This window comes from Neolamprologus multifasciatus, chromosome 9 (assembly GCF_963576455.1).
Source record: "Neolamprologus multifasciatus chromosome 9, fNeoMul1.2, whole genome shotgun sequence".
In the NCBI taxonomy this organism is placed as follows: Eukaryota; Metazoa; Chordata; class Actinopteri; order Cichliformes; family Cichlidae; genus Neolamprologus; species Neolamprologus multifasciatus.
In genome coordinates this window covers 23338215-23360641 of record NC_140447.1, presented here as the reverse complement: position 1 = coordinate 23360641, position 22427 = coordinate 23338215, and the positions used below count along the sequence as shown (strand labels likewise).

General features: G+C 39.0%; 1 protein-coding gene across 1 annotated transcript in view; it reads left to right on the top strand.

Moving 5' to 3' along the window:
* Positions 1–21893, top strand: part of LOC146511598 (cadherin-7) — a 116752-nt gene extending 94859 nt beyond the window's left edge. The window contains exons 10-12 of the mRNA XM_085172530.1: positions 511–628; positions 7294–7542; positions 17806–21893. Coding sequence (XP_085028656.1) covers positions 511–628; positions 7294–7542; positions 17806–18320 — 882 coding nt within the window. The 3' untranslated portion in view covers positions 18321–21893. The remainder of the gene's footprint in view (positions 1–510; positions 629–7293; positions 7543–17805) is intronic.
* The last annotated feature ends 534 nt before the right edge of the window (positions 21894–22427 follow it).

Here is a 22427-nt window from a genome sequence, read left to right as displayed (position 1 = left end):
ATCAAAGGGTTAAAATTGAACACAGTAAATGTGTTGTGGTCTCTACACTGACTGCAAAACTAATCTCTGGACAATGTTTTGCTGAGAGAAATCACTTCCCCAAAGAAAACACTTCATCCCTAAGAGGTTGCCAAGCTCTTGCCAAATAAGCACTTACTGTACTTCAAGAGATAAATGACACAAAACCACAGCCAAACATTATAAAACAAATCCTTTCCATCAATCAGAATCAAGTTGGTTTTCTCCAGTTCACTCACACTGTTGCCTGGCCTTTTAAACAAGATTTATGCCTCCGTGTACATAAATTTATGACAGAGTGAAAAGTGATGCATATACAAAAGCCTTGATGACAATGCTTTCCTCAAGTTGAGGGAGATTGTGAGCTTACTAACTGCAAACCCACATTAAGCATTTTACACCCTGATTAACGTCTATTTAGCACGAGAGATCAGATAAAACTCAGCAAGCTAACTGATGCCGAATGTCTTTTTGTGTTAACATTCTCCTCAGGTGATCCAGACAATCAGCGCAGTGGATAAGGATGAACCTTTGAGTGGTCATCGCTTTTATTTCGCCCTGGCAGGACCTGCTGCTGGTAACCTTAACTTCACTCTGCGAGATAATAAGGGTGAGACAACCTTTTGTGGTATTCTTTGATGTTATCTTCAAGCTCATATGATTTTACTGTTTTTCTCTGTGTGTGTGCATGTGATTGTTTGTCTATACTTCTATACTGAAGTGTAGAGAATTATTAAAAAAAAAACACTGATGTTTGTTTCCTCTAAAAATGTTTTAGAGGGTATTAAAAAGCTTTAAAGTTATATAAAGTAGAATTTGTAGTTGTAAAATGTTGCCAACAAAATGATCTAAGGTTTTTAAAATGATGCTAAAGGGGGCAGATCAGTTCTTTTATGTGGATGATCTATTGCTATCTTACAAAAAGCATTTTTGAGATTTCATATTTTAACTGGTCTATTTTTTATATCATGATTTGTCTCTTTCTGCATTTTTATGCATTGCAGAATTTCCCAGTCTATAGTCAAACGCTAAAAATTATATTTGATTCTATAAAATGCAGCATGTGGATAACCTTTAATTGACTTGTGTCAAACATAATTTTTCTGGTTTAATTCTACGGTATTAGAGATTGATTTAGGTCACCCAACTCCCATTTTTAAGCCTCAGTTTGAGCATTTTGAAAACGTAAAGCAATGTCACTATATCACAAGTGCTCTGAAACAGTGTGAGAAATGATCAGGTGTGCCGTGGAAGATTATCTGGTTACACGAGATTGGTACTCTAAGCAATCAGCATGAGTAAACGGCCGAACTATTACATTCTCTTCCACTAGAGGGCAGTACAACTACCTGCTCTAAATAAATGGGTTGCCAACTGCCAGTAAAACTAAAGAAGACGAAGAAGAAATTGCATAAAAGTCATGCGGTGAGTTAGACAATGCAGCATATAATAGCAATAGATACATACTTGGGGAAAAAAATAGTCAATATAACCTGGGTCCTGGAGAAAATTCGGACCCAGATGAAGGCCCTAGCATGAGTAGTGGTCAGAAGAAGTTATACTTGGGACAAACCGAACCAATTCCGCTATAATTCGTGCACAGGGGAAAATTATCAACATGCTTTTTGTGATATTTTTGTTTGGTGGTGTGCCGTGTGATTTTTCAAATGTGAAACATGTGCTGTGGCTCCAAAAGGTTGGGAAACACTTCTCTAAAAGACACCAACACCACAAACATTGAGTGATATTGAGTTCAGTGACTCGCATTAGCTCAGATGAAGCCTAATGTTGATTGAACAGCTGGTGGCCTAGCCTTATTTTTATACGCTGATGAGAAATTTAAAAAAAAATAGTTTGTACATACATATTGGTAGTTGATACTTGTGTAAAAACTAATACATGTTATTTGGGAGAATTCAGTCAGAGGTTTAAACTGCTTCTACATTACTGTCAGAGTTCAGTCAGATTAACTTTATTTCATGCAGATACATTTTTAAAACAATCCCTTGAGATAATTGCTACTGGCCTTTAAGAGTCTGTAAAAGGTGTTGCTCAAGTTAGGTATGGTCTGTTTGTTGTTTATTCCTTCCAACTGAGCCTGGCAGCAATGCAATTGACACTTTAGCCATTGCTCACTCAGCTCCCTATATCTGCCCTGTATCTGGCTATAATACACTCTGCAATCGGACTCAGGAAAAAAAATAGTACAGAGTAACTGGTGGCCCCCGGCATGCCCAGCACTGCCAAATGAAACCATTATTCTGCCGTGACAATGCCCCCTCTACTTTTTTTTCTTGGTAATTGTTCATCAAAACGAAATCCAGAAACAAACTTCCTCTGTAACTGGAGCACATCCGAGTGAGAACTCAGTCTTGCTATAACTTTGTTCAACTTAGTGCGAGGTGTCTATGTGTCGAATCAAGGAATAACTTTAAATCAAACACATAAGGTGAAAACTGTCTTTGTGTCACGATGATTTGTTATCCACCTACAAGCAAAACAGTGGGTGGATGTAGGAAATTAGTTGTTCTTATAGAAAAGCCTAAGTGGTAATTTGCATATATTTTAAAGATGTGAGAACTGTGTCTGACTCCATCATTACTTACTTACATGAATTCCCACTGCTTTGAAAAACATCGCATGTGCTGAGCTGATGTGCATTCTGAGGTGATGGCCCTTTGTCGAGTGTTTTGTTCACATGTGTGGGAGCTCGGCTCAGGCAGCAATGTTAGTTTGTATAAAGAACAGCAGCAGCAACCAGGTTGTGCCACAGTAATCCTTCTGAGTGCAGACATGTGTTACATCATGTACTTGTTCTTTTAGTAACACCTTAGCAGACTAAGGGCAGCTTGAATAGAAAAAGGTTATCTGAGGAGGTATTCTATTAACCTCATATTCAGTATGTTGAGTATACTGAATGAACTGTATGGACACATTTACAAATGTTGCAACAACAACATAGTATGTTCAGTGGTGTCCAGTGTAATGTGTATTAGCATGTTAATATGTGTTTTTTTCCATGGTACCCAAATGACTCTTAATGAATTCTGTATGAGGTTTAATGATTTAGTATGTCATAACGAAGGAAATGCAAATCAATGGAAATTAAACAAAGAAAACACAATAATCAATGCAAGGAAATGTTATTTTGTTTGCGCAGTTATACAATTTAAGGTCTGTTTAAATACATTTTTAAAGAAGCAACCTTAAAAAAATAATACCCTTTTACAGTTTAATTCACAAATGTAAAACTGATCAAAATGTGAATATCTTTTCAGAATCAGAATCAGAGAAACTTTATTAGTCCCCGAGGGAAATTGAGTTGTCATAGCAGCCAATATATAAAAAAACAACAAGCGCTCATATCGAAACGGAGTTATGATAGATACTAGGGGTGCAACGATATACAAAATTCACGGTTCGGTTCGATACTTTGGTGTCACGGTTCGATACTTTTTCTATACAAAAAAATGTTCATGCTTTTTTAATTTGTCATTTATTAAAATTATAAATATATATTTTAACTCAGAAGTACAGTTTTTAAATTTAATGTTGCTGAAAGAACAAAGGAATAAAATAATAAATCTATCTGATCGAGAAATCACTCATCTTTGGAAAAGAGAGTTTATTACAGAGAAATGGCTCTTTCCAAAATAAAAGCTATACTATACGCTTCTTCTGGGGTATATTCTCAGCAGCATATTAAACATATCAGGTCCCCATAAGGAGAATCATGTGCTAATGGCTGTCTAAATGACTCGGGTAAAGTTTGTAGCATGTGTGCTTGTTGTTTTTGTCTGCTTCCACTTGTCTTTGCACTAGGATGCTGTCAGAGTAAATGTGCAGTCATATTCGTTGTGTTCCCACTAGTGCTGTCAGCTTTAATCTCGTTGAAATGACGTTAACGCCACAACACGGCAAATCTCCGTTAACGAGCTACCGCGGATCGCCCCGTGCGTGGGGCTAGACGGCCAACACGTTAACGAGCAAACTGTGCTAACGCACTAGTTCCCACCCATGTAATTGAGCATTGCATGGCACATCCGACATACTGTTTTACTGTTGTCCATGATGCGCTTACCATCAGGGTCATACGTCACATGAAAACCAAAATAGTTCCAAACGCCAGATCTGAATGAGGGTGGGGGAGGTTCAATTTGCCATGTTGCAAAGAGAGCTTAACTTCTGTCTTGCTAGCTTGCCCTGTGGTCAGTGAATCTGCGTTCGACTACTCCGCCTAGGCTGCACTGTCGAGCGCAGATCCACTGAGCTCTCAACACAGACAGCATCATCAGAAGAAAAGTTGATAGAATAAATTAAAAATGTTGTATTGTTCGATACATATGCGTACCGAACCGAAAGCACTGTATCGAACGGTTCAATATCGATACGAGTATTGTTGCACCCCTAATATATATACATATTAGGATAAATAGATAAATATAGGTATAAAGAAAAATATACATATAAATATAAAAGTACAAGTATGTGTGTAAATATGTCGTGGTGTACAAAAGTGACAGGGTGCATTGAGGTGTGATTAATACTGTTCCACATGTGTGGATCTGACCCAAGTGGATGAATTAAAGAGCCTGATAGCAGCAGGAAGGAACAACTTCCTGTAACATTCCCCCAGACAGCAAGGTTGAAGGAACCTGTCGCTGAAACTGCTCTTCAGATTGTATAGTGTGTTATGGAGGGGGTGGGAGTTATTGTCCATGACTGCCAGAATTCTGTCACTGATCACCTCCTCCAGGATGGCGAGCTTCATGCCAACAGCAAACTCAGCCTTCCTGATGAGTTTGTTCAGTCTGTTTGCGTCCTTTGCTTTTGATGCATGCACCCCAGCATGCCACAGCAAAGGAGATGGGCCTCACAACAAAAGACTGATAGAACATATAGAGCAGCCTGCTGCATACATTGAAGGATCTGAGCCTTCGTAGAAATTAAAGCTGGCTCAGACCCTCTTTGTAGGGAGCATTCATGTTGGTAGACCACTACAGCTTGTTATCCAGATGAACTCCTAGATACCTATAGATGTGACTATTTCGATATCATACGCACCAATGCAGACAGGAGAGGGTCGGGATCTGTTTCAGCTGAAGCTTCTTTGTTTTGGCCACATTCAGCTGCAGGTCACTGAATGTCTTGCACTGTCAAGATGGCCAAAATAAAAAATATATATATATAAAATTGAGTTTTGTAGCCTAAGGGATGAAAGACGAACTTTCAGTTATGACTCTTTGACGCTTATTAAGTAAATATTTCTGGGATTAGTTTCTTTTGAACTTAAAAAAGTTCAAAAGAAACTAATAATAGCATGTCATGCTCAAGATGCTTTATATTGACCCTACAGCGAAAACCCCTGCAATCGAACGATCCCCTATGAGCAAGCATTTGGTAACAGTGGGAACGAAAAACGCTCTTTTAACAGGAAGAAACCTCAGGCAGAATCAGACAGCCATCTGCTACGACCAGTTGGGGTAAGGAGAGTTAGACAGGGCAAAAGACAAAAAACTCATAAAGACCTCTAAATCTAAACGTGGTAACTGGTTCCTTCTACAATGGATGGTGTTATAGAAAAAGTTAGAGAACAACAGCACTACTGGTTAATAAAATGTAATTAAAAGTGGGCCAAACATGTTCATGAATATGACTGAAGTAAGCTGAGCAGCAGTCTTCTCCAGTGGGTGAGCTGAATCAGCAGATAAAATAAAATTTGTAATAAGATCAGTTGCTGCCTGATGTTTTATTAACTATTTCTTTCAAATATGTTTGATATGTGCAGCCAATGCAATAGTTGACTTGTCCGCTGATTAAAGCCCACATACCTGTGGTTGGCTGCAAGCCATTTTGGCTCAATTCTAACTCTACGTATTAAAGGCGCAAGACATCAGTGATTTTTTTTACTAAAAGAAAACATGACAAATAGCACTGTTGTGGAATTTCGGGTAATAGATCACTAGAACTTCCAGTTCTAACAGGAAGTACGTTTACAAGTAGTTTATCAGTTGTACAATCAATGTGTGTTATTGCTGTCAAACACTAAAAGACTAAAATATGAGTTGAAAAAAACATTTTGCACTTGTTTCTTAGTCTTTTGGTTCTAGTGTTCAGGTGTGCCAAGTAAAATACTCAGGGATATGGAAAAGATCCTGTCATTTTTCAACATGTCAGTTTCCCAGCGCACAAAACCAGTTTCATAAAGAGATGGTTTTTCCAGCATGTTGTGGAGGATCCTGACCAGCTTGCACCGAGCCCTAACCCCATCCAACACCTTACTAGATCACAGACTGCAAATCCACACTGGTCAAAATCAGACTGTACTCGTGTTTACTTATCTATTTATTTATTCATGGCTGAATGGCACCAAACGACTGTAGTTAGCTTCCAAAATCTAGGAGTGGAGACTGTTGTAGCAGCATGTTTAATGATCAGTGGTGGGACAGCATGTTCGGTAATCAAATACTGGCATAACATTTGCACTTTATTCATATGTGTTTTCCACCTTCCTGCACACAGATGTCCCTTGAGGACAAATACCAGGCACGGCCACATGTTTCACATTTAGCAGCAGAACATATTTATTCAGCTTTTTAAGTGTGCAACCCATCTCAGTTGTTACTAACCAGCTGTGTGTTTTTTATTCATCCACGAGGAGACTTTTCTCCCCTGATTTTACTAATGTCACATTTGCAAGAGAGCTCCTCGGTATTTTCATTTTCTCCTTGTTCTTGGGCTTCTGAAAGCAATCTGAATATCCCCCAGACAAACAATGGAGTTGTCCTTCAAGGCAAAAAAAAAATCTACATTTCAATCATGCACTGCTAAAATTTGAAAGTGCATTTCAATCTATTGATATAGCTGACATGAAATGGCTTTTTTCAGCTGATGTAATGGCACATTGTTCTCTTCTAGCCGCCTCTTTCTCTTTCATGTGCTGAAATTTCATATAAGATTTTACCATCAAACCAAAGTTGTTATTAGCCAACAGGTGGTCAGAGCAGGGAGAGATGCCACAGCGTGTCATATAATGAATTGTGTTAATGACACCATCTGTTGGCATTGCTGCTTTTAATACTGTAAAATCATTTCAAACTGCACAACCAAAGCACAGCAATCATTATAAGATAGAAGTTAAGCCCCTGCTAGTCACATATTTGCAGTTCATTGTTCATTTGAAGCCAACAAACTTGATATGCAGATTAAATAAAGCTTCCCATGTCTTCTCTTACAAGTGATATGATGCTTTCATGCTTTAACTCTACTTTGCAGACAACACGGCATCCATATTGACAAAGAGAGGTGGCTTCAGGAGACGGGAGCAGCCTGTGTATCGACTCCCTGTGTTGATTGTGGACAGTGGAAGTCCTGCTCTCAGCAGCACAAATACACTCTCAGTTCGAGTGTGTGACTGTGACTCTGACGGAGTGGCCTTGTCTTGTGGAGCTGTGGCCTATACAGCAACTGGCCTCAGCACAGGTGCCCTCCTGGCTATTCTGGGCTGCATCATCACACTTCTGGGTAAGCCCTATATGACCTTAGTGTCACGGATGCAAGTCCAGTTAACAGCAGCTTGTGTGGATATGTGTGGGTGGGTGTGTGTTTGTTTGTTTCTTCTTCTTTTTTTTTTGGTGGCTCATGGGATTGGTTGGACAGCCCAGAGTGGACCGTCTTTATTGCAGGGGTGAAAGACGCTGTACTTCTACAACCTGGGCTATTTTTTTTTGTTTGTTTTGGATTGTTTTTTGGGGGGTTGGGGGGCATGCAATTTTGGATATATTAAAACATTTTACACTAACTTTTCAGTCAAATCACCTAACTGCACAACCATATCGCTATTTGTGTTGAAATTTCGTTTGAAATCTTTTGACGTTCTGACTCTGACTGAATGTAAGTAGTTTCTGTTGAATGTTGAATGCCAATTTCTGTGTGTGTAGATGGCTGCAGATTTGCAACAAGCAAGAGGTGTTTTTTTTATATTATCAATAACAGATTCTATACAATTGCAATTTTACCCCATTCAGTTAGAAACTCAGTCTGACTCTGTTTTGTTACTATCTTATTACCTTAAGTTGCTTTGAAGACGGCAACCGACCGTGAGTGGTTGCAGACCCATTCCCTATTTTTGAACTAACCATTTCAGAGGCAACACTGTCACTAGCAGCGCTGCAATAATTCTACTCATGCTTCTGGTCTTCAACTGCTGTTTTCCCTAATGTGGCTATAGCACTAGCAGCTAAAGATTTTGTACAATACCTCGTACCATTGCTCACTGACCTACTTAAGCAAGTGCTTCATGCCCTCGGATTTCTCCAATTAAGAACCAATCATACAAAAATGACCTCAGCTCTTTATGAGAACTTAAAATTAAAGCCAAATCGATACTAATGCAATTACGGGCAGATGGGTAGATGGGTGCAGCATGCAGCACAGCAGAAAATCATACAGAAAATGCTAAAACTCTGTCCAAAACCAGATCTCTAGAAAGCCTCAGCAACTAATGGCTACTGATGGTGCACAAACAATGACTGAACAGAGCCAAGGCATCGGCTGTCATTGTAGAGTTTACCACAAGCAGCAAATATTTAACTTGGTGAAGTGAAGCAGTTATACCCTGAATCTCAACAAAGAACAGCGGTCCCTGAGCTGTAAACTTCAGCTTGAATTGTGTGTTTGTTGCCAAGCTGCTTCGCCTTAATTGCAAATATGACGAATGACAAACAAGCCAAATCAGTGAATGCAAGAAAACAGCAGAAGAAAGCGCGATAAAAACATTGTTATGGCTCCACACGGGTGTCTTGAGTTCTCCTTATAAGATTGTTTGTATCTGAGTACTACTGCAGCCTATTCATCAACTAATTCTTTGGTCTATAATAATACATAAAATGTGTGAAAACCCAGTAAGCAAATAAGCATGAAGAAGCAGCAGCACTATAACATGTATATGAGTGTGATCTGATAATGTTATAGCCTGTGAGATTACATCAGTAAAACAGCTTGCATGGCTATATAGTGTCATTTCTTTCACTAACATCTCTTGAGCATCTTTTTCTCAGCATCACAAGAGCATAAAGAACGTACGTGTACCTACACACACACACACACACACACACAAATTATACCTGTCAAACTGTGCTATCTTTGGCATTTTTGATAGACTCACTGTAGCAAATTACTGCTTTTGCAACAAGCTGCCTAAAGACCCAATTTAAAAAGGTGACTGTTATATGTAGACACAACACTTTTATGCTTGGCTTTTATAATGACTGGACTGTAAATGAATGAAAAAAGCAGCGATTGTCCAAAGAAGAACTTTGGAAGACTTGCTCAAGATCACCAGAAATTGCTAAAAAGCCTGGCTGCTTGTAAGTAAAATAAACCCTCCCCCACCTCTGACCTTGTCAACTCCTATGATAATTAAGCCCCTTAGCAAATCAAGAGTGGGCAGGAAGCTGAGAGTTTCTGTAGACTTAAGCATTTCTTCCTAGTTGTCTGGCTGAACAGCATACAAGCTTAGCTCCATTTGTCTGTTAAGTTGCAGTGGGGATATACTTAAGCTAACTTTAAACCTTGCAGTTCAGGAGTAAGTACAGAATTAAGTGGTGGTAATGTAGCTTTACAGTCGTGCACTATGTGAGAACCACAGCTCACCTCAGCATCTACAGCACATTTAGACCGTGCTTGTTATGCATTCTCCAGGCAGCTGAGTGTGCAAGAGATTTCTTGCTAAAATAGAGTTGCATCTTCAGGTCTTGCAGAGGTCAAACCTGGGGGAGATAGCTGCCTCTCATATTTGCTCTTTGGTAAATACACGTGACCTCAGTCAGTCAGCCCTGGATGTTTACAAGTGAAATACAACTGAAATCTTGCCAACAGGATCAGTTGGCTAGAGTTAGTGTAATGGTTTTTGTGCTCATCTTGTGGTAAAATTCTTCATGTCATTTTTTTACTGAAGTAAGTCAAGAACAGATAAAAGATCACCTTGATTTACTTCGTCTGACTTTCGCGAAATAGGATTAATTTGCTAAAAAAAAAAAAACTTGCTTAAACATCTGTTTAAAAAAATGTAATTGTTATAGTCTTTATTGTTAAATGCATATATTGTACCAAGTACCAAGGGCTGAGAGAAGAGCTCATAAAGATGAGGTGAAAGATGGGTGAAGGTAACAGTGGTCCCAGCAGAGCACTTGATGCAGTGACCCCCAAGCTGGGCGAGTGGCTCCAGCAGATCCCAGGAACTATATATATATATATATATATATATATATATATATATATATATATATATATATATATATACATATATGTATATATATATGTATATATGTATATATATGTATATATATGTATATATATATATATGTGTATGTGTGTGTGTGTCATTTTTGCTACAGCCCAGCACTCTTGCATTTACGTTAAAGAAAAAAGAATCCAGTGTAATAATGTGCATTTTTATTGAGAGAAAGCAGTGCCTGAAGGCAGACTGAGTCAGTGATGAGATTTTAGATTTTAGATCATTTTTTAGAGAGCTCTTATTACAGCTTCCCCCAGATATATGTCAGTGTATTTTATTAACCTAATAATAATACAAGGAGGTCATATAGATAAGTACTGTATGGAATACTGCATTTCAAGGGCACTCTGTTACTGTTTTTCTGTAACACCATATGTTAAGATATTAGTAAAGACACTTGTAAATGAGAATTCATTAGCATGCTCTTATAGATGATGCAGCAGTGAGCCGTCAGCTCCTGGCTGCATCGTTACTCATAAAACCCACAGATAAAGCGTTACGCCATCAGGGCAGAGTCATACTTTAACGCTTAGATGCTCTTCACTGAAAGCCGAGGTGGATCTAAACAGCATATACAATAACTGAAATGAGATCTTTGATGGGGTCAAACTTTGCTTATCATCCTAGTCCCCTTGAGGTCTGCCTTCTTTTCATTGCGACAGAGAGCACTTTCTTTGATAAATGAAAACTTCAAAAGAGCAACAGGGGGAAATACGTAGCAGTGCAACCCTGAGCGTGGCACCTCTAATGAAAGCTGCCTCTATTCTACACAACATGTCCTCAGGCCATGGGCATGGAACTAATGGCCTAAAGTTTAATATACCTCCAAGTTTCTGTGTTTGTGTGAATGTGACTGTGTGTCCTTAGCTCCGTAGCTTTACCCATCAGTCTGTTTTGCTCAACTGGCCTCTGTCCTGTTCGCTGTTTCCTCTTTGTGTCTGTTTGTCCCATCCACCCCCACCAGAGACCTCTAGTTTCCCTCGTATTAACAGCCCATGCGTGCCCACGTTGCCCAATCCTTTATTCTGATCTTCCTTGATAGTGTTCCATCAAGATCTTTTTCAATCTGCAGGTAGCAATTGAGGCTGTGATTGCGTGTGATTGTATTGTTGTGGACGAGACATGAGCCGGAATAAGACCGGAGCTGTCTCCCTGCTGTCATCCTCAGGTGCCGTTAGTCTTATGTCTTCTTTTTTTTTTTTCCATCCCTCTCCCCTTCTTTTCTTCCATCAATCTCTCTCTCCCTCTCATCAGGTGAGTGGAGCACGCACTTCCACCAGTAACGCTGATTCTAGCTATCTGTCCTCATGACAGGTCTAAAAACTACAATGCATGTTGCGTGTGGAGGGCTCTTCGGAGTGTCACTCCTCCACTTTGTCTGGGAGCTTGGAGCTTCACGGGAGCTTAAGGAAAATGCGGCGTTTTTGCTGGTCTGCTTTCAAAGCCCACAGAGCTGTGTGCATTAGCTTTAGCACTACATGCTCATAAGCTAAGTGGCCATTAATCATAGGCTGATATTTTTAGATTTAATTACTGAGCCTGTTCTCTGCTTCTTGCAGTTATGTTCCTGAAAACATCTCAACACAAGCATTTTTTTTAAGTCATTTAGAATCTTTTTAATGACAGTCCTTTTTGGATGATGTATCCAAATAACTGAGAGGATCATTATCACATTAAGATCCAGTTTTTTTCCCCCAGTACAGGTCAGATATTGCTCAGTCCTCCAGAGGGCCAATTAGAACATTACGCAGCACTCCAGATCTCCAGACAGTTATTTCTGTCTGACTATTTCTTATCAGACTCATCCTTTAAATCACCATGTCTACTCATCTGTCTCTTATTTTAGTCTATGTCCCCTGTGCAAGTCTTCCGTCTGTGTCTCTATTTATGTGTCTGCATTCACACAGCAGACGATTTCTTTCTCAGATACCATCTTTCAGCTCGACTGTGCACATTGTGACATGAAAATGGCCGCGTTGGCTTTGACTGTTAAAATTGCGAAATGTTGTTTGCTATCATTACAACGCTGTGTGACGTGCAAAAAAAGAAAATAAAGAAAATAAAAAGAAGAAAAGGAAATTAGCCCTTTATTCAGCCGAGCAAGTCAATTAACTTCAAATTTGTCTTCGTTATGCTTGGCAAAAGCTGAAAAGACCTCTTGTAAGGATTTGGAGAAAAAGTGGCAACAGCTTGGAGGAGGATACAGAGGACGCAAATAAATACATAAATGTTGATAAAACAGTAAATAAGCGCAGGCGCATAATCGGGACAGATGCACAGTTAACAGTGTGACAGATAATATCAGCAAAAGCACAGGCGACATAAAAGCCATTTGAAGCGTTCAGCAAACACATCGCAGCTCTGATAAATAATAAAATGTGGCCAGTCAAATGGAGGTTTTGTATTCGATGATTGTGATAGTTTCCCTGCTCTTTATCAAGTTGTGCAGAATCTATTTGCTTCTACAGACAATGTCATCCCCAGAAGAGAGCGACATCTGTTAGGTTTCTGAAGCGGTGTGACACCTCCTTGGTTTGACACTGTTATTTTCTGTCCCTTTCCTTTCTTGTCTGTTCTTTGTTCTTGTAATTAGAAATCATGGGTCTGTCACTATTAAATATCACCTTCAGAAACCCAATCAGGCGCTGTTTTGAAAATCGCTTAATTGTGTCAGTCGTTTGCCAATCATCTGCTTCTGCAGTGCGAGGCTGTGTTTTTTTGTTGTTGCTTTTGAGTTTTGGTTGGAGACAACAAAACAGATCACTTCAAAACTTTACTTTGGGGCTCATCTCTGATTTTAAATGATTAAAAATATCCAACTTTAAGGTCACGGTGAGTGAAGCTGTGTGTGGATGGCATTTAAGTCAAATCCTTCAGACTTGATTTGCTCTCTGTTTTGAAAAACTATGTATAGACACTGGAATTATTATTTATTTGTACCAAGTCAGATCCAAACCTACCTCAGTCTCATTACAACAACCCACACACTAACAGTCAAATGCTGTTTTAATCCCTGTCTACATGTACAAAGGTATTTTGTAGCACAGAGCTTTTTCTATGGCCATCTCAGTTCACTGATGAAGGTTTTTGTCTTGTGTGTGCCTTTATCTCCTTTTTTGACATCAGACTGTGCACGATGATATAGTTTGTATGCTTCTGATTAAAGAACATCTCTATATGGTTAGGGTTTCATCACCACCTGTTGCTCTTAACAGTGTTTGGCATCATTTCTTGCATTTTCATGTTGATGGGGGTATTTTTCAGGACAGTGGATGTCTTACAAAATACCAAAAAATCCCCATTTTACAAAAGAAATCAATAGTAATATCATACAGCAATTCTTTTTCAGGCGTTGCTGTGCTTTTTGGCATAAAATAAAAAAGAACAGGCTCACTGGCTCTGAATCATTAAAATATTAGAGGTGCAAAGTTGCACATTCAAAGTGCCCTCTGACTAGAGAATTTACAATGATTCAATACCAAACTGGCAATAATCTCGTGAATGTTAAGAAGGTGACTCATCCATGCTTGGTCTTGGGTCCTGCTTAGGTCTTTGGTCCACTGACTGCTGTTTGGTCTCTGGATCATCGCCATAAAGGAACTTTCAGCGACCAGCCTAGACATGATTAGAATATGTTGCTATCTCATCACTCAAGAAAGCTGATGTTAGTGATTTCTCATGCCTATATAGGAGCTTGACTGAGATAATAATTGGGTCACAACATGTTTTAATATGATGTTCTTTAGTTTATCCAATTCATCTTTGAAAAGAAAAATGTTGAATAACTTTTAATAAAAACCAAGCCTGTGGCAACACGCCATTATGATGCCAGGATTTTGATCCATTTTTAATATTACTGAGAATTTTGACTTTGCTGCTGTTCTCGTGTTTTTGATTCTGGTGGTGTTCTCACTGTGTCTGGATCAGTACTCCGGCTTCCTCCCACAGTCCAAAGACGTACGTGGGGTTAGGTTAACTGGAGATTCGAAACTGGCCGTAGGCGTGAATTTGAGTTTGAATTGTTGTCTGTCTCTCTATGTTGGCTCTGCGATAGACTGGTGACCTGTCCAGGGTGTACCCAGCCTCTCATCCAATACCAGCTTGGATGGATGGATGGATGGATGGTGTTTGCGGGCTTCCTCATTGTTTCCCAGTCTGTTTCATGTAGTCTTCCTGTCTTAATATTTGTCTTTTGGTCATTTTCTGTTTTACTATGAAGGGTTGTTTTCTTTTGTATTACTCCCTGCCTCTTTCTTCCTCCCTCCTACCATTACCTGTGTCCACCAGTGTTCTGCCCTCACCTGTTTCTTGCTCCCTATTTAGGGTTCTGTGTGTATTTATTGTCCTGTGTTTCATTTTTCTATTATGTTCCCTCATTTGTACTCCATATGTTATCCTGATGGTCTTTGTGCTTCTCATGGCTATTTTGGATTGGTTGGCTGTGTGGATTTTTAATCACTTCAGTAGCCTCTGTCCATCCAAACCTTGACATAGTGGACTGCCCAGTCTGGCAGAAGGTTTTAAGTGGCCTTATCGAAACGACTGATACTAAACAAAAATGATATTGATACTAACTAGAGTGAGAAAAAATAAACTAATAAAAAAAAAACTTAGCTGTTCACTACATATGATCTATGTAGATGTAGCTTGGAGAGATGTACCAATTCAGTATGTTTCTAAATTCTGATTTAGTGCATGCAAGCAAAAAAAGCACTCAAAAGCACACAGAGGAGGTCAGAAAAGTAGAAAGTGCTAAAAGTTGTCAGAAAATTGTCTTCATGCTGGGCATCAATACTCATAGTAGGAGTAATAAAATGGGTCTTCAGAGTCCTTAATAATTTAAAAGCAGTGCTTCTTTTCTTTTTCTTTTTTTAAATATGAATAGCATTAACAATTGTCTGTGTACCATTAATTAGTATTTAAACATTGAGCTTCCACTCATGTCAGACAGCCTCACAGCTGCTGATTAATACCTCTCATAAATTACATTGCAACGAAGAGACATAGATTGTGTGTGGGTGACAAAATGAGTAAATAATCAGTCCTGGCTTCACCAGAATCACAGCGCATAGAAAAATACTCTAATGAGAAAGTGATGCTTGCTGGAAAGAAAAGGGCAACACTGAAAACTCACCTTGTTTGCAATCGATTGTGTGGGGTAGATCATTTAAGCAATTCAATTACAGCAAAAGCCTTTGTAGCACTAAATTGATCTCCTTTTTGTCTATTTGTGATTTAGTATACATCTTCAGTACATGTGCTATGAAAAGTGGGGCCCCTGTCATTTCACGGTTGTGTTTGTTAAATTGCCTCGGCTGGAAATCATCTCTTACAAGACCCCTGGTACCTGACACAGACTGACTATTTGTATGCCCGACCATCCACCTGCTCATCCTTTGGGTTGTGATTGGATGTTGGCCCGTTTCCAGTCTGTGATGCATCGTGGCTGCCTTCTAGGCATTAAAACCTAAAGAGCTTTGCTGGATAGCACTGAGAATATTCTATTTCAATGTGCCACTTTGTAATTCACTTTGGAGAAGCCTTGCTGATTTGAATAGAATTTAGAACGACTCGAGTTGCTTAAAATCTTCCACATATATGTTTGGCATTCTTTCCCAAAGCGCTGAAAAGTATCATGGATATTGGTAGCATTGTTTGAGTGAAGGACTAGTCCAAATATTTCACAAAATCTGGTTTATATACTACAACATAGTGCTTTTGTTATAGGGTACACGCAGTCACCAAAAAGCCCACAGAGAGCTGTCCATTCATCTCCTGCAGTGTTTCCATGTGACACTTTCCTGTCTTCCATCTCTTCCATTTGCTCCCTTATTAGAGGGTGTGAAGTGGTGTTTGAATTTGGATCCAGGGCCCATTTCTGTGTTGCCTGCAGTAGCTTGATGCCGAGAAGGAAAAGAAATATGGGCCCACGGAACGATATTTCACTGGCACCAGCCTGACATTGATGGATAGAGGATCATTAGACATTTGCCAGTTTGCTTGGGCGTAGAGTTATTTTCAGCAATAATGTATGGGAGAGGGAACAGGGGCTGGAGGAGGGCTTCTGGCAAGATCTCAGAGGACCAAGGATTTCAGTTTGGTGGAGTTTTGTACAAGTCTTGAAGCAAAACGTAGGAGGTGGAAAACACAGAGGGACAAAATACAGCATATTACATAACAGTTTTAGCTTTGTAACTAATAGAATTTGCAAAGCACTACCATTGAACTGATAGGGCGGCAGTTTCCAAGCTATTTTATCAGACATGCTCTGACAAGCCCTGAATGAATCAATACCCAGTCAGTGAGGAAACACATCACCCACCATATGTGTGCATTTTTCATTTATTGACTGAGTTTATAGGCAGCATGGTGGTTAGCGCCGTCTCATCACAGCAAGTAGCTCCCACTAAGGGTAATCTGGCTTCCCCTCAGAGTCTAAAGACATGCAGGAGAAGTTAATTGGTGGCTCTAAATTGGTCATGGGTGTAAATGTGAGTGATGCTATCAACCTGTCCAGGTTGTACCCCAATTTTCAGCCCATGACAGCTGCAATAGGCTCCGGTCCCCATTGACTTTGACTTGAATAAGCAAACAAAACGGATAGTAAATATTACGCACTACAGTTGCTGGTCTGAAAGTTGGGTATGTGATGAAGTTTGCACTTGTGCTCTATTTGAACAGTTACCCGTTATGTGTAACATAATCATACATCATTTTTTGGACACCTTGATTGTTTGTCAGTTTCCATCCATTGTTACTTTACCCAGCAGCTGTTTACCCGTTCAGTTAATGTTAGCTAAATATCAGATTTAGCTAACTACTTTTAGCTAACATTTATTAATTACTTTGATCACCCATTTTGAACCTTTATTAATTTCTTTTAAGAGCTTTTTCATTCAGTTGCTTTTGTTAACTATTTAGCTTTATTGCTTTTAGCTTATCACTGGAACAGTTTGATATTTACTAAACTTATTTTCAATTACTTTTAGCGAACAATTTCAATCATCTATTTAAGCTAACTGCTATATTTCCATGCTTGAACAACCATCTGAATAATTTTCCCTCTCGGGACCTTTTTCAGCCATTTTTGTTCAGTTGCTATAAAGAGGTGTTTTGCTTTGTTTTGTTTTGGTTTTGTTTCATTTACTTTTAGCATGTATTTAATTTACCTCAGACAATTTAGATCAGCGTAGATTCTCATGATCTCGTGTCTCATGTCTAGTCTTGATTGTCTTAAGCACTTCAGTCGAATGCAATCCGATTCAAGCGCTTACAGTAAGATGATAATTTGTATCTCTTACTTGTTTGCCAACACACTCAATTGCATCATGCCTCTCTGTAAGCTTCCTACTTGTTCTATGTTATGAACTCTTAAGGTACAAGCACTCTTAGGTGGAAATTACTTTTTTCATCTGTTCTTGCATCTTTTCAGCTGATTGGAATGGAAAGAATGTCATTTATTTCTGACTGATTTCTGCTTTTCTTCGCAGTCATGGTTCTACTAATTGTGACTATGCGTCGGAGAAGAAAAGAACCTCTGATTCTGGAAGAGGAAAGAGATATCAGAGAAAACATCGTCCGTTACGACGATGAGGGAGGGGGCGAGGAGGACACAGAGGCCTTCGACATGGTGACCCTGCGTAACCTCAATGTCATCAGAGACCCCAATGTACGACGAGACGTCACACCAGATACCCCTACTTTCTTTCATTACCCCTCAGCTTCTCGCCCATCCTATAAATCCCTACCAGACAATGTGGTGTTTCGAGAGTTTATTTGGGAGCGACTGAAGGATGCCGACGTGGACCCATCAGCTCCCCCGTACGACTCTCTGCAGACGTATGCTTTTGAAGGTAGCGGCTCTGTAGCTGAGTCGCTAAGCTCACTGGAGTCACTAAGTACAGACTCAGATCAGAACTATGACTATCTCAGCAACTGGGGACCACGCTTCAAAAAGCTGGCCGACCTGTACGGCAACAGCGATAGCACCACTGTCTTGTCATAGCCACTAAATGTGTTTCTTAACATTTGTGGGACTCCAAAAAATAATAGTAATTTATTGTCAGAGAAAATGATTTTGTCTGCCTTAGTGCATTGGAGGAAAAGATTCAAAGACAACACAAGAGACTGAAAGAAAAACACTTTGACTTCAAAGGTTTTTTTGGTTTGTTTACCTCCCTGTATGGATTTTGAAAAGCGTGCCATGGTGAGTTTTGACACGGACTTCAAAAGTGGCTTGACTGAGGAGGAAACCTTGTGTGCAAAAGACATTAAAGGTTTCAGATTTTGGGCTTGGGTCCAACCATTGACTGCAGAATGCATACATGTTGGAGCATTTTTACGGGGAGGCACCTGTCCTTTCATTCCTGTGATGGGCACCGGGCCCAGCACTCTTGCTTTGAAGCATTCCTTTGCTATCTTTGTGCTAAAAAAAATAAAAAATTTCTCATGAAAGGCTGTGTCTCTAGCGGCTAATCAGTAGTCACTTGACTGTTCATATGAAATTTGACAGCAGTTTATATGGGATCTTTTTTTCTTCTCCTTCTTCTATCTTTGGGACGGGGAGCAGGGTGATGAGGGGCTGTTTTTCACAAACACTGAAATCTGGAGCCACATTATTCACGGACTCAGAAATATCCTTCTACACTATATGAAGTGCAACTGCACACATATAATAAAGTATAAACAAGTATTTGATGTGCTAAGGAAATGATGTGAAGACATAAGTTGTGCAAATCATAAAAAGAATGACATGCTCGTCATTTTGATGTCTCCACTGGGTGAAACAGGAAAACATCATTTCTCTTCTTCTCCCAACAATACATTTTGCAGAAGTTGCAATGTAGTGTTTGTCTCAGTCTGTTTTTTCTTCAGCCTTTCTATTGCAAAGTCAAATGTATAATTTCTGAGGTATAATCTGTCAGGGTTTAGTTGTTTTGCTTTTGTACAAGGCAGGTTGGGTCTGGGAATGTTTGCTACACCAGAAACTGTCACTGATGGATCTGTCCTCGCTGTGCTTGATTGCAAATTCACACCACCTAGACTAAAAAAAATAAATAAATGTTTCTGAGGTGACGGTCCTAACCTGGGTGAAGTTGCAGTTTGTAAGTAAATGACTTTTGCTTCTGTAGTTTGCAGATTCCAGCATATATTGTCTTTCAGAAATGAAGTAAATAATGTCAGTGGTTTGAATATTGATGGTGAAAGGACACACTGTATGATAATCATTTTGTGCCAATTTTCTTTTCCAGCTTAAACAAATTATGTTACAACTAGGTGTCCACATGTACACTGATATGTATTCTTATTTATTTTGAAGAGGCAGAACTGTGCAAATGATGTTTTTATCTTTTGCTGAAAATAAAATTGACATTCAGTTCCTTAAAATATCGAAGCACTTTCTTTCAATCCTTCTGAACATGTGTACAAATATATAGACATGAACTCTGGGTTAAAAAAGGAAAACTAAAATCCAAAAGAGCATCTAATTAATGACTAAAAAAATCTTGACTTTATTCTCTGCGCATTTGGGGATCTCAAGTAACTGGGGAGAAGAAGGAGGAAGAAAGGGAAAACAGAACTTTATTTTTTTCATACTTTTTTTGATGTGCTTTTAAGTAGTTGAAACGCCTCGTAGTGACAAAGCATTCACACTCCACGGAGGCTTGTGTGGTGATTGCAAGGTCCATGTTTGGCCATTTGAGAACTATTTTTTGTAAATTAGCCAAGCTTGAACAGTAAAGTAAAAAGACGATTATAGGTGGAATAGGATAAATGGCAAATAAACAATGTGCACTACTTTCTGTTGTCATAGGATCCCCAAAACTCTTTCAAATGCATAATTTGGCATTAAAACTTCATGTATACATGCATACATATAGCAAAAATCATGGTCTACAGTTGTCAAGCAATTTATTTGAGGACAACAAGATGTGAGGATGTTATTTACGAAGCAATTCACAGTAATTTGTGAAATGTGAGGCAAGGTTATTCATTAGTTTTTATCCTACATTTTGTTTTGTGGAGGACGCGCAAATACCGCTCCATGAGGTTTATTGATCAAAAGATTTTGAAAAGATCAGGGTTTGGTTTAAAGTAAGGCTGGTGCATGTTTTATAGTTAGTGAAACTGCAATATTAAAAGGATATTTTACCAGTGTAACACCACCAAGTCATTTTTTAGACATCAATGGTAAAAGGTACTTACCATACAAATTCAGTCTTTATAAGTGACCATTTCCACAACGTTCATCACACTGACTATGAAAACTCACTCTCCAGATATACATATAGATGGACAGAGAGAGAAAGAGAGTCGGTTTGCAGTTACATGAAGTCACAGAAGCAAATGAGACAGCCTAAGTTCACAGAAGCCTGATCAGTATTCCAGATTTTGTGTTTTTTTGAGTAAATATTTTCATTTTTTGACTTGATTTTTACCACACCGTGTGAATTTTATTAGTGGAAACTTTCAATACCACAGGTGTCTGAACACTAAAACTATAAGGCAAACAGATATACATATTATATATTTCTTTACATTTAATTCCAGTTTTGTCATTTCCTTAAAATATATTTTTGCCAGCTGTGTTTATAGCCTGCAGCTTAGAGGCGTTAGTCAAAATGTAGACAACTAGCATCTCTTTCCATTTAATGCACTCAGAGGTTCATGAATACAATTGACAGTATAATTTACAATGATGCAAGAGATTGCAATGAAATTGTTATGCATCTTTGGTTGGTAAATATGCCATCTCCTTACAGGTATTGACATACTTTCTAAAGCTTTGAACCTGGCAAAAACAGAGCATGTAAGATTTTTCAAGTGTTAGTCAGGAGTAACCAAGGTCACCATATGTGCTCATTGTCATGCAGTTCACGCAAACCTACAAGCGAAGATGTGGATAGTATTCTTCTTCACATATTTATGGGTTATAATGCACGATAGCTTCTTGCATACCATATTTAAAAGCCCCCAAAAATCACTTTTGAGAGCTACACATAGCCCACCAAAAGGATGCAGCTAAAACCTGTGGATGAAAAACTCAAGTAGTGGAAGAGAACTGAGGGAAAAACATACAATCAATTAAATGTAAAAAACAAAAAGACAACTATAAAACTACCCTGAAGCGTGAAAGAAAAGTGTCTAAAAAGGGTTAAAAAGTAGAGTGAAATGAAACATAGGTAAAATATTAATATATAATTAATAAGCGCAAAATTTATGAAACAGACAATTGTCCCAACACAAACTGAAGTAATAACATAGCCTGACGTAGGGCTGCTCAATTAATTGAATTTTAATCTCGATTACGATCTGGGCTTTCAACGATCATTAAAAATGACTGAGCCGATTATTAGCACCTCCCTCGTGCTTTACTCTCGCGCTGCTCCGTGTGGCAAATCGAGCGGACCTCTCTTCATTTCGAACACGCTTCACAACAATTAAGAGGACCCGAGGGAAGCTCGGAAAGCTAAGCAGAAGTTATTTGGAGAGGAGAGTGACTGCCGTTGGTTGAAAAGAGAGGTAAAAAAAAAAAACTTCAGTGGTGTGGAAACATTATGGGTTCGCGGAATCAGACGTGGATCAAGTAGACACAGTGTGTTGTAGCTGCACCACAGAGCAACACTGCAAAGTTCACTAAACATAGATGTTTACATTTTTCATTTATTTCTTGTATTGCAAACATTTGCACTGTTATCAGTATTTGCACACTATTTTATATTATTTTTTAAAGTCATTATTCAATACATTGTTATTGTTAAATAAATATCGTCAAATAATCGAGATCTCAATTTCAGTGAAAATAATCGTGATTATCATTTTTGCCATAATCGAGCAGCCCTAGCCTGACGCAGTTGTCGGAACACATAAAGTGTATGAGATTTCCTTTATCAAAGCAGAAAGACAGCGGCTCAAGCAAAGACACCTGATGTAATCTCCAGCACTGATAGCAGCAGCAACAAGATGTGGGTTTTGATTGACCAACTGTCAATCAAAATCACCGGAAATTGTTTTAAATGGGCGCTGCCTTGGGTACTTATGAGCAATCAGAGACCCCGTGTTATCGGGGGCTCAATCTGGACCTCGACTGATTACTTGTGTTGGCCCTGCC